Raw genomic sequence first — 13,610 nt, 5'->3', positions numbered from 1 at the left:
ACCAGTTAGTTTCCCCTCCCTCCTCTCATCCTGTTCCCTCCCACAACCTCCTTTCTACCCACCTCCCCGTCCACTCCTCAGAAAGGGTAAGGAGTCGACACAGTAGAGCATACCAAGTTGAGGTAGAACCAGACTTTCCCCCCCTGCATCAAGGCTGAGCGAGGCATCCCACCATAGGGAATAGATTCCAAAAAGCCAGTTCGTGCACCAGGGACAGATCCTGGTCACACTGCTAGGGGCTCCACAAACAGACCGAGCTACACAACTGTCACCCACGTGCAGAGGGCCTAGGTTGGTCCCATGCAGGCTCCAGAGCTGTCGGTCTAGAGTTCGTGAGCTCCCAGGACCTTGGCTCATCTGTCTGTCTGGGTTTCCCCATCATGATCTTGATGACCCTTGCTCATATAATCCCTCTTCCCTCTCTTCAGCTTGACTCCTGGAGCTTGGCCCAGTGCTTGGCTGTGGATCTCTGCATCTGCTTCCATCAGTTACTGGATGAAGGTTCTATGGTGACAATTAGGGTAGTCATCAATCTGATTACAGGAGAAGGCTAGTTAAGGCCATCTCCACTATTGCTAGGAGTCTTAGCTGGGGTCATCCTTGTGGCTTCTTGGGAGTTTCCCTGGCACCAGGTTTCTCCCTAATCGCCCCTCATCAAGATATCTCTTTCATTGCTTTCCCTCTCCCAACTGGGCCATCCAGATCCCTCGATCTGTCATGTTCCCATCCCCCATCCCCTCCCCTCTACACACCCCCCTTCCCCCAATTTACTAAGGTGATCTCATCTATCTCCCCTTTCCAGGGAGATCCAAGCCTCCCTCTTAGGGTCTTCCTTGTTAGCTAGCTTCTCTAGGGCTGTGGATTATGGCCTGGTTATCATTTGCTTTGTATCTAATATCCTCTTATGAGTGAGTACATACCATGTGTGTCTTTCTGGGTGACAGAACAGTTCTTTATTTATTGATCAATTGATTTTTGAGACAGGGTCTCATGTGGCCTAGTCTTGAAATAGATATGTAGCTGAGGATAACCTTGAACTCTTGCATCTTTCATTCTTAGTACCACTTCTGGTCCGCTAAGATTACAGGTGAACACAACCACACCTGCGGAGGTTTTGTCTTTCTTTCTTTCTTTCTTTCTTTCTTTCTTTCTTTCTTTCTTTCTTTCTTTCTTTCTTTCTTTCTTTTTCTTTTTCTTTCTTTCTCTCTCTCTCTCTTTCTTTCTTGAAAGAAACCAGTAATAACTCTTCTCCCAAAGTTGCAACCAACTTAGGAAGAAGCTGAAGAAATGTACAGATAAATTGCTGGTGAAATGGTATGATGTTTTAGATTATGGCCCATGTGGCTTTCTCATCCATACACTAAGTCTTGACTTAGCTATTGGCTACCTGTTGGAGCTGGGCAACTACAGACCAACCATATAGGAGAAGGTCCCTGGCCACACTACAGAGAGGATACCTGAAGACTGTTGGCTCTTAACAAAAAGAGCAAGGGTTAGTCAAAGCCTGCCTGGTCATGTCCAGCTCAGTGAGCAGGTGGAGCAAGAAGGAGCGACCAGTCTTCCTGGGTTGAGGTCCATACATGGGTAATTGTAGCATAGGAAATGAAGAGCCCTTTCCCATCAGCCCTTTCCAAGGCTTGTGATTGTTCCTCATCCACCCTGTTCTCCAGTGCAGCTTTTATTTCCAGCCTCTAATATTACCTGGCAGAGGTCACTGGAGGGTGGGTGAGGGAGGATTCAGTATTCCAATTTGAGCCTGCCTCTACCCCGATCTTAGTATCAGCATCTGGGGCTCTTCTCTCTGTGGGTGTTCAGCTTTATGTTTTGTTCTTAGAATCCTCTTGTGGCCCATTGGCCACATGTGGCCAAGGATTTCTGTGACTAGGACCCAATATAGACTCCTAAATTTCATAGGTGACAATCTTGTATCACAATGTCACAGAGTTGAAGACATCTCTGGGACTCGGATCTTTTCAGTGAGGTGTTGTAGCCACTGGTGTTTTGGTGGCAGGGCTTGGGATCTGATGTTTGGAACTATGGGGGCTTTTGTTGAACTTACGCTTAACCCTATCTTTAACATGACCTTTCTACACACCTGAAGTCCATAGTTTGGAACTGTTAAAACTGGAAGCAGTTATGCTTGTCTCTGAGGCTGAGCTCGAGCTCTGACTGACCCTTTCTGTCCAGACAGGGTTGAGGCCGGCATCTCACTACATTTGCCCACACTCCTTGGTAGTGTTCTGTGCAGGCACCCAAAGTGGTCACTGCTGACTCAGTTTACCACTTATTTCTGTCTTCCATGGTCTATTCAGTAGGGTCGCTGTTACTTTTTTCTTGTTAGTGTTCTGTTATAATTCTTTTACCCAGATTTTAGAATTGGAGAAGGAAGAAACAGGAATGCCTATGCTATTGTATTTAATAAAAAGTTTTATGGGTGTTAATTTTATATACTATATTAGTCAAGGCTCTCTAGAGCAACAGAACTTATAGGATGAACCTCTCTATATATAGAGAAAGGGGGATTTATTAGAATGACTTACAGGCTGTAGTCCAGCTAATCCAACAATGATTGGCTATGAATGGAAAATCCAAGAATCCAGTAGTTGCTCAGTCCACGAGGCTGGATGTCTCAGCTGGTCTTCTGTACATGCTGGAATCCTAAAGAAGTAGGCTTCCATGCCAGTGAAGGAACGGATGTGCTAGCAAGGTAACAGCAGGCAGGCAAAGAGGAAAAGCTTCCCTCTATAGGCTTCCAGCAGAAGGTGTGGCCCAGATTAAAGACATGTGTCTTCCCCATCTCAAGATCAGGATTAGAAGTGGATCTTCCTACTTTAAATTAAGCAAAAAATCCTTCACTGATGTGCCCTCCTGTTATTGGTTGTTTTTGCTTTTTAGGGGATCTCACCACCCAGCTCCCAAAGAAATCACACACAGAGACTTATTCTTACTTATAAATGCCCGGCCTTAGCTTGGCTTGTTGCTAGCCAGCTTTTCTTAACTTAAAATTATCCTGTTCACCTTTTGCCTCCAGGCTTTTCCTTTTCTTACTTCTGTAATCTTACTTTAACTCTTACTCGGTGGCTGGCTGGGTGGCTGGCCCCTAGCATCCTCTTCCTTGATCCCTATTGCTCCTCTTCCTTTCCTCCTCCCAGATTTCTCCTCCTATTTATTCTCTCTGCCTGCCAGTCCCACCTGTCCTTTTTCCTGCCTTGCTATTGGCCATTCAGTTCTTTATTAGACCAATCAGGTGTTTTACACAGGCACAGTAACACAGCTTTACAGAGTTAAACAAATGCAACATAAAAGAATGCAACACATCTTTGCATCATTAAACAAATGTTCCACAGTATAAACAAATGTAAAACATCTTAAAATAATATTCTATAACACCCTCCATTTTTTGCATTTTAGTTTATTCCAGACATAGTACGTTGTCAACCAAGAATAGCCACCATATATACATATGAATGTAAGAGCATTTTTAATGCTCCGTAATATATCTCTGAAGACTTGCAGGCTTGTCTTTACTGTCCACCCACTCTTACTGTTAACCAATGACCGTTTTCCCCCATCTCACATAATAACTCAGAATTTTGCTGTTACCTATAAATAGGATCAAAATAAAAATGTGGCTCCATAGGAATGTAGATATTTGTTTTATTTTCAAAGATATATTTAATGACAATAGTAAACAGAGGAGCTGCTGCTTCAGGTGCAATGTCCTGTGGTTAATTGTGTCTGTCTGTCCTGCAGGAAGAAGGAAGGCTGCAAATCAGCCCGAAGCAGTTTCTGCTGATGAACTCAAAAGTCTGTTGGTGCTCACGAGGGATCGCTTTCTGGGTCATTTTGATGCTCTCACCCCGAAAGCGATTTTAACACAGACAGACAAAATGAAAGCTGCTGGTATGGTAAATGGTAAGTTTTTTTTTTTTTTTTTTTTTTTTTTTTTGGTTTTTTGAGACAGGGTTTCTCTGTGTAGCTTTGCGCCTTTCCTGGAACTCACTTGGTAGCCCAGGCTGGCCTTGAACCCACAGAAATCCTCCTGGCTCTGCCTCCCGAGTGCTGGGATTAAAGGCGTGCGCCACCACCGCCCGGCTAAATGGTAAGTTTTTTATTACTTTAAATTTTTTGGTGGTGGTGGTGGTGGGGTGTGTGTGTGTGTGTGTGTGTAGCCTTTTTTAAAAATTTTATAAGCTGTATTGGCCAAGTTAAAATACATTTCACACATTTAAAGAATGATATGTTTTTTTTTTTTTAACACACGTGCATATCTGAACTCTACTTACTTAAATGTGACAGACTTTTTGCTAATATCTCTCATCAAGCACGTTCAGTTTAACTGTTTTTAAGCAGGCTATGGTCTTATCTTCCTAAGCTGCTAGAATGGGTAGGTTTCAAAAAGTGCAGGAAGTAACGTGTGTACAGTGAATTGTGTACAGGCAGAAGCATGTGGTATGTCACTTCACAGCTGCCGCTCACTGTGGTCCGGAAGTCATCGTATTTCCCAGGGGGCTGTGGAATCATTGCTCCATTAACTGAGCTTCTGCTCTTCTCTGGAGTTGGAGGATGTGGTGAATTTGAATAAAGGGAGGCTTTCAGGCATCTAGCAAGAACACATGTAAGATTCTTTTGACACAATTTGGAACAGGACAAATATTTGCTTTTATTTATTTTTTTTAATAATTTTTTATTTAAAAATTTTTTCCTTCCTTTTACATGCCAACCCCTGTTCCCCCTCCCTCCTTTTCTCAAGCCACCCCCCCCCCCATATTTGCTTTTATTTTATGGGCACTATCTTTATTGTATAGGCTAAAGAAAAATAATCACAGAATCGACTTAGCAGGGGTGTTTATTTGAGTGCCTTTTCTATGATCCTGTGGATATTCACACAAAGAAATGAACATCGTGGTCGCTGTTGGCTTTCAACCAGATTACATTGTTTGTAAAGCAGTGTGGGAAAACAGTGGGCTGTGTCTTGCTTGAGTACAAACACTTGTTCAAGTCTCATTTGGGCCCTTGTGAACTGGGGTCTGGATTAGTTACTTTTCTCCTCTCTTTGATGAAATACTGGCAAAAGGCATTTAAAGAGGAGCCCATGGGAGAGCAGTCCATTGTGGTGGGGAAGACAGGAGGATGGCAGAGACACGAGGTGGCTGGTCCATTGTGTCCTTACTCAGGAAGCAGAAAGAGATGGATGCTGGTGCCCAACTTGCTCAATTTCTGCTCAGTCCAGGATCCCAGCCCATGGCTTAGTGCCCTTCCACATTCAAGCTGAATCCTCCCTTCCTAGTTAAACCCACAGCACATCCAGACTTACGTTTTTAAAGTGATTTCCAATCCAGTAGAGTAGACAATGAAGACCAGCCATCACAATGTCTTTGGACAAATTACTTAACTCCACATTTGGGTTTCCTTATGTTTAAAATGGCAGTAATTGGCCCACTATCTGGGATTTTTGTGAGGATTAACCTGCTTCCTGGTTACAGCATGTGCTTTGGAACAAGGGTAGCAAGGCTGAATGCTGGCTCTGAAGCCTACTGTGTTAAGTGTGGGCACATTTTGTGATCTCCCCACCTTCCCTTTCCTTCCCTTTAAATCAAGGGTGACTGTATTAGTTGCTTTTCTATTTCTGTGACAAAATACCATGACCAAGGCAACGTATAAAAGAAAGCATTTAACTGGACGTATGGTTTCAGAGGGTTAGAGTCCATAACGTGGAGGGAAGGTGTGGCAGCAGGAACATCTGAGAGTTCACATCTCAGTCCACAAGCAGGAGGCAGAGGATGGTACATTGGGAATGGGACAAGTCTTTCGGAATCTCAAAGCCCACCCCCAGTGACACACCTCCTCCAACAAGGCCACACCTCCTGTTCCTTCTCAAACAGTTCCACCAACTGAGGACCAAGCATTCCAGCATGTGCGCCTACAGGAACCATTCTCATTCAAACCACCACCATGGGATAGATTGCTGTGAGGATGAATTGTTTGTTAAATTAAGTGTTACGAAGTGACTGCATGTTTTGGTTGAGTAAATTGTCATACACGTAGAAGACACGACTTGAACTAGTGTGGAATAGTTACAGAACCTTACTAGAAGCCCAGGGACTTGGAGGGTTTTGAGTGGTGCTTAGCATATGGAAGGAGAGGGGAAATAGGATTTTGCAAAGAAAAAGCGACGAATATACTAGCCATGGAGTATGAAGTCAGGAGAGAGGTTTGGCTTCCCAGAGGGTTTGCATGGGAGGTAATGAGGGAGCTGAGTGACAGGAGATGCATCTTGAGGTGACATGGGCAAGCAAGTCTAACTCTTAGCACTGAGCTAGAGATGTGTTTGCTCTACCTCTGAGGCCATTATGTCATTCTTTTGCTCAGACCTTGTGGGTTGCTTCCATTTGCACAGACTGCGTCGTCCTCACTGTGACTTATACAAACCTTAGTTGACACCTGTAGTTTGCTTTATCGTTGGCTGCCAGCTCACAAATAATGAAATGGAGACTGCTTACTAATTATAAAAGCCTGGCCTTTAGCTCAGGCTGGTCTCACTAGCTCTTACAACTTAAATTAATCCATTTATATTAATCTACATTCTGACATGTGCCTTTACCTCTCTTCCGTCTTGCACCTCCTGTTTCTTCTCTGCCTTTCTTCTTCCCAGAGTCCTCTCTGTCCCCAGAAGTTCCACCTAACCTCTTCCTGCCTAGCTATTGGCCATTCAACTCTTTATTAAATCAATCACGGTGACACATCATCACACAGTATAAAGAACTATTCCGCAACAGACACTTGGCCTTGTGCTTGGTCTGGTTTTCCAAATACCACATTTCTGTTTCCTTGTTACAACTGTCAGCTTAGTCCTGGGGCATGTCCCACTCTTTTCCTCCATGGCTTTACGCACACATGTCCTTGGTCTAGAGTCCTTTTCTCTCAGCTCTTACCTATAGCTACTTTATGGATGTTCAGGTGTCGTTTTCTCCAAGGCTTTCCTCGGCCTTGGCCAGTTTAAACTGTTTCCGCCATACTGGTTCTCTTTAGATTTTCTCATTTTATGTGGCATAAATTTAAACGGTCCGTGATCTATCTGATTGTTACTGATATTTGTCTCCTCTGCACACCATGTTTGAAGGTACAGGGCACACTTACATGCTGTCTCCACATCTGCAGGGCCTGGCATGGAGCCTGGAGGATACAGGATGTGGGAGGATATAAGATTTTAGGAGCAGGATCTCCCCAAACTAGTCACTAAACAAATGAAGACTTTTAGAACCTGAACTGAAAATTGACAGGCTGCACATTGGAGTGTGACTCCTACGGATATAGTTGTGACTCTTAAAATTTTTGTAGCACTGATTTGAATAAATACATCTACATGTATTATTGAACTACATGTAAAACCAGTAAGGCCAATCAATTTCATATCCTGGCACAGTTGTACCTATTAGCAATGTAGGATGGTTTGTACTGCTTCTGCTTTTGTGGAAACTCTAGCAAGTGTAACAAAGTGACAGGCCACGATGTAGAAAATGCCATGATGTAGCCCTTTTAGTGGCTCACTGCTGAAGTTGCTAAAGACTTTTCAGTGGATGTGGTGCCTGGTGTTAGACACATGGAGTCTCCACTTGGCACTTCTGGGCACATAGCAAGGCTGTGTAAGTGAGTTTGTTAGGTAGACTGTGATCCCTTTTATTATTTTAAACATTTAGTAGTATGTTGTTTTATGAAGTATATTATACCAATGATAATGTCACTTTTTCATTGTGATTTATTCTTACTTTGGTCTGTAAGATTGTAATGGCTTATCCTCATTAGCCACACATACTGACATTACTATCTCTCTGTTTGCTGGAATTTGTGATGTGAAGGTCACTTTCCTGTTTTCCTAATTGTATTGGTTCTGTTTCTGTTTCCTTTTCTTGCAAAATGGTATTACAAAGAATAATTTTCTTGATGTCTCAGGGAGCCTTTTGTTACATTTTGTTTTGGGGCACGGTATAATATCCAAAGAAGCAAATAAACAAAACATTGTATTTTTTTTTACTGTAAGAATTATGTTTAGTTATTACCCCAAAGTCCTGACATTTGTTAATATTTGTTCACTTTTCTTAAATATTAGACTATGTTATCGTATTTATATGTTATGTACTCAGTTAATAATTAACTTTATTGTAATAGGCAGGGACAATTTGTTGTTTGTTTTTTAAAGATAACTTGAATCCTCTTATGAACTCCAGAGTGTGCGGTGGTGCAGAACTGGTATTGATTATTTTCTGTATGTTTTTATTACAAAGCCATGTCTCCATTAAGAAGTACATTGCCTCGCTATAAAGCTCATTACCCTATCAAATGGATTTCACCACTGTTAATAAGAAATGGGAAATGGTGTGTTTTGATGACATCCAAATGTAGGTATTAGAAGATACTTTGGAACATTCAAGGTTAAATAGCTTAGTAAAAAGAGAGAAAATAAGAGATGGTCGCTCCCATTTTTATTATACTTTAGAAACACAGAACAGGTATTCTGTCAGCAGTGACTTAAGCAGTGAACATCCAGCAATTTTGAGCTATTTGTTAGAATGCTGTATAATAGTCTAAAGTTATCCTTAAAACAAGGTAAGTTTAAAATTAAATCAATTAGTACAGTTAGTAATTTTGCAGTGTTTGTTGAAGCTAACCTTTCTTTTGAGAATGGAAGCTGGCCCTCTAGGTTTTGTTGAGTTCCAGTGTTCGGCGCAGACTCAGTGTAACTCACTGCAGCACAGTAACAAACAAGATGGTCCTCACCTGCGCTGTTGGTAGAGCCACGTGATACTGAATGTTAGTGACTAGAGGGCATCTCTGATGAACAGATAAGTGAGAATTACTTCAGGAGTAACTTTGAGAATGTTATAAGCATGTGTTAGTCATTTATTATAGGTTTGAGACTGAGGTAGTCCTTTTTTACTTACGATTCTGTTCCTGGTATGGAAGTCACAGCATTATTGTGTGTCCGCTGTAGAGCGGCTTCCTTTTCTTTTGACCCACTTTCGTTAAGAATAACTAACGTGTGCTTTTGTTCCATGTGAGCCTTAGTAGATAGACTCATTGCACTTTATCAGTAATAACTCATAGATTTTACCTGAAGAAGATATTTTGATTTCCAACAATCTTCTCAGTGACATTTTACACAGTTCAAGTCTTTAGTCAGGTCTTTAATTATGCTTCAACTGAGACCTTAGCCTTTACACACACACACACACACACACACACACACACACACACACACACACACACTTTGTGTATACATCTATCATTATTTGTGTGTTTGTTTTTTCTGAGACAGTCTCATTACTTAGCCCAAGTTGGCCTTGAACTCAGTATAAAGCCTAAGCTGGCCTCAAATTGTGATTTTCCTGCCTTAGCCTCCCAACCACCCAGAGTGAACTTTATTTTGACATAGAGCATTCATTATGTTAGTTTCTTCCAATGCTGATGTATATTTTGCTCTCTTTAGATACCAGTACAACTGAACCTTGTTCTTCAAATCTAATGAAAACCAACCCTCTGGAATGGCCAGAAAGACATGTTCTTCAGAATTTAGAAACTTTTGAAAAAACTAAACAAAAAATGAGGTAATATTTGAGTTAGTAAAAATGCATGTTCAGTATTTTCAAATGAATACTCTTAATATTTTAATTATTTAATGTTTCAGTAGCTTATAATCTCATTATAAAAGAAAAGTGGATGCTTTCTTTAATAAGCAGCTAATCAGTAGAGTAGCATATTGATTAAAAGGGAAAGATCTCTTTTTCCATCCTCTTCCTTTTCCTCATCTTGGTACTTTCCACATGTGCGTCACTGGTGAATACTGTGTATCTAGCTTTATAGACATCTTCCATCAGCATACACACTTAGTTTACTTTCTTATTACTGTGGTAAAACACTGGCCAAAAACAACTTGGGGAGGAAAGGGTTTATTTGGCTTACATATCCCAAACACAGTCGTCACCGAGGGAAGTCAAAGCAGGGACTCACGCAGCAGGAACCTGGAGTTGAGAACTGAAACAGAGGCCTTCCCATCGTGTGCTTCCCTTGCTGGCTTAGCTTGCTTTCTTATATAACCCAGCACCACCTGCCCAGAGTGGGCTGGGCCTTCTCACATCAGTCATCCATCAAGAAAATGACCCACAGGTTTACCTGCAGGCCAGTCTGATGGAGGGAGCTTTTCAGACGGGGCCTCCTCTTCCCACATGAGCCTAGCCTGTGCACAGTTAACAAAAAGTTCACCAGCACACACACATGTGAATATATAAGGTGAACCATATGGGGGCGTGTAAAATGAGGTGGGGCCACTTGAAACAGTTCTGGTTTTCATCTATGTTTGTCCACGTAGTGAGTAGGTCCTCTCACAGACAGAAGTAGGTGTCCAGCAGACAATTACCTGTGGTCTTTGGCTTTGGCGCATAGTAGGCACTCAGTGGGTAATCACTGGGTTGTGGAGTACAAGCTCTCTGACATTTCTCTTTCAGTGTTTAGCGCTTCTGATGTCATTTTACGACCCACTGTAACCTTTTCTCATACTATCCACAAGTATTGATTAAATACCAGTTTTTGGGCACTAGGGACATACGAGGGAGATCGCCAATGCCTGTTTTCTCTGTGAGCTCCTTTTAATGGTGAGATAATCAAAAGAAACCAAGTACCCAGACATGTAAATAGTGGCATGGCTCCTGTGTCTTTAGAATGGGTGGATAGCAGGGGGTGGGGAGTGAGGGTGGAGAGTGTGGGTGGGGAATGGGGGTGGAGAGTGGGAGTGGGGAGTGGGGGTGGAGTGTGTGGGTGGGGAGTAGGGGGCTATAAGCAGGTAGTATTTGTATTGGGGTCCTTTATCACTCTTGATTTGTGCCCATTGCCACTCTGACCCCAAGTCTGTGGCTTTCTGGAAAGGGAAACAGACATAGTCTCTTCATGAGGTTTCGCCCTGGTTGACACTGAGGTGCTTGCTGTGGCCTACCTTCTCTTGAAAGTCTCTGACCTCTGTGTCCCTCTGTTTTATTGTTCTTAACCCTGTTGTGGGTTTACTCTTGGGTACTTCTGCATTGTGATTTCAGTTTGATCAGAGAGTTTAATGTGTACGCTTAGTCTGTCTTGAACCAGGAGCATGTTAGACACTCAAGGGCTGAGTCAATGTCGTCTTTCTTCCTGAGTCCTTTATAAACACTCCAGCTCGGTGTTCCATTCCTTCTCTAAACAGTAAGGGTGATGTTAAGACTTCCATAAAATGTGTTTCTGTATTTCCTTCTGCCCTCACATCCTTGCTTCCGCCGGGAGTCCGACCTGTACAGTAACTGTGAGCCGTGACTGTGAGCTCACAAACCAGAGTGAGCCCTGTTTACTGTATTACAATGATATTTATAAAGTAAGTGGTTTGTAAGGACTGCAGGTGTTTCAGTAGGAAGACCACATCAAATTCCTGTGTGAGAGCAAAAGATACGTTGCATGTTTTCAGAATTTTGTTCATGTTAAAACAGATTTAACTAGAGAATCATTCTATGGTGAAAGTCAGAAGGCACGAGAATTCGGTTTTAGACTCTCTCAATGACCTGTGTCGTGACATTTGCCACCACATCAGAGTGGGAATAAAAATCCTAGTTTTATTTTAAAGTCGTGAAAATGTTATGACAAAATGCATGCAGAAAGTTGAAAAAAGCTTAGTTGTCAGTGTTATTCTTTAACCTAAGACATATCTGGGTGGTGCAATTCATCACAGACGGGGCTTTTAAAAGCTCTTTTGATAGCCTTGTGTTTGGATTCTATATAAATGCAAATTATACATTTCCCATTGCATCTAGCCTGTAATGTGATTGTGATTAGGACTGATTAAGGAACGTTGTAAGATACTATTAAAGAAGCTACATAGAAATTAAATTAAACTCACAATGCAGTTCCTGCCCACCCAGAGTATGAAATTGAGGAAATGTTCATGTGTTTTCTTGCTAGACTATTCTTATTAGATTTCTACGATAGGGCTACGAGGGGAAATGGACCTGCCAGCGCGTGATGATCCTTAGTGTGTAGAAACACAGGTCTAAAACTCAATGCCAGTATTTTAATCATGGAATTATTCATAAAAATGTTGAATTTGAGTAATAAGTAAAATATAACCAAGTTGGAGCTGGCACAGTGGCTTGGGAGGAAAGAAAGGTATTTGTTGCTTAGCCTGAGGAAATGAATTCAATCCCCACTTGGTGGAAGAGAGAACTGATGCCCACAGGTTGTCCTTGGACTTATATACACCCGTACATGCACACACACACACACACACACACACACACACACTAAATAAATGAATGTACAGAAGTTACCATTTTAAATTGCTATGAAGTTGATTGATTAAATTCATGTTGACATAGTGATTTTTATTTATGCTATGGCGGCAGAGCAATGAGCGGTTCAGAACCCAATGAAGCGTTTCCTGTTTCTTGAGATTAAAGTATTTTTATCCGGTTGTGTATTTATTTATTGGCTAGTTAGTTGGTGACTGGCTTGTGTAATTTTCTGGTTTATGGTAGTGATAGAGGCTGAGGTGGCTCCTAGCTGGAGTCAGTCTAGTTTTGAGCTAAGGTATTCTCCATGTTACTGCCATCTGCAGTATAACTGATGGTATGTTGCAGTCTTTAGCTGAAAAATAGGAATAATGGTGGTTTTTAGGCATGGTGTGCTGATTGCATTTTATAAAGTACTTACTAGGTGTTACTTTGTTTTGATATAAGACCCATTCCATTTTTTCAAGGAAATTTGTGAAGATTAAGAATATATTGTAGGTAAAATCATTTTGAAAATGCAAAGTCCTGCATGTATTTCAGATGTAATAATAATTCAGTGTGTATTCATGATATTGTAAGCATGACTCGAGGAGACCTTGGAGAGAATTTCCATTACAGTCTCATTTCATGGCCGTGCTTTAAGTAATCTTTTAAGTTTAGAGAAAATTGGAACATTCAGTTCTTGGTCTCCGAAATTTATATTGTGGATTTTCAGTTTAAATTTAAACTTTATAGACTCGGTAACTTTGCACTCCCGAATTGTTAATAGGTTGTATTTAATAAGGAACATAATCATGATAGGTTCTGTAGAATGGTTAAAACAGAAGCCTCAGGTTTCAATGTGGCCTACAGATTATTTAAAGTACAGCTCACAATGAAAGAGTCTGTAATTAGTCTTCTGTCGATGTGAAGTTCTTGACGTTTCTTTTTGTATTTGTAATGGATTTTGCTCTCATCATCATTTCCTGACTCTGGTGGATTTGAATGCACCTTTAATAAAACCATACAAATTGTTTTCCCAGAGCTACTTCATTGCCTCGGTCATCTGAACGGTTGCTGGGCCATAAAGAGGGTCCCCGGGATTCAATCCCATTATTGGATGCTAAAGAACTGCTGAAATATTTCACCTCGGATGGATTACCAGTTGGAGATCTGCAGCCATTACAGATTCAAAGAGGGTGAGTTACAAACCTGTAACTTGCAACTAATTTCTAACAGTCATTTAAAAGTAGCACTGTATTTTTTTTTTCCCCTGGTGTTAATTGATGCTCCGAGCTGAGGCAGAAGTCATGGGTTTGCCAGCACTGTTTA

The 13,610-nt window shown here is 41.5% G+C and overlaps 1 protein-coding gene across 1 annotated transcript in view; it reads left to right on the top strand.

Annotated features, from left to right (window-relative positions):
* The window catches only part of Mtbp (MDM2 binding protein), a 71,046-nt gene that overhangs the window by 35,901 nt on the left and 21,535 nt on the right, over positions 1-13,610 (top strand). Inside the window, exons 14-16 of the mRNA XM_059246965.1 lie at positions 3,754-3,915; positions 9,488-9,605; positions 13,322-13,477. Of these exons, the coding sequence (XP_059102948.1) occupies positions 3,754-3,915; positions 9,488-9,605; positions 13,322-13,477 (436 nt within the window). The remainder of the gene's footprint in view (positions 1-3,753; positions 3,916-9,487; positions 9,606-13,321; positions 13,478-13,610) is intronic.

This window comes from Peromyscus eremicus, chromosome 20 (genome assembly GCF_949786415.1).
Source record: "Peromyscus eremicus chromosome 20, PerEre_H2_v1, whole genome shotgun sequence".
Lineage (NCBI taxonomy): Eukaryota > Metazoa > Chordata > Mammalia > Rodentia > Cricetidae > Peromyscus > Peromyscus eremicus.
The sequence above is the reverse complement of the archived record's forward strand: the minus strand, read 5'-3'. Positions and strand labels throughout refer to the sequence as shown.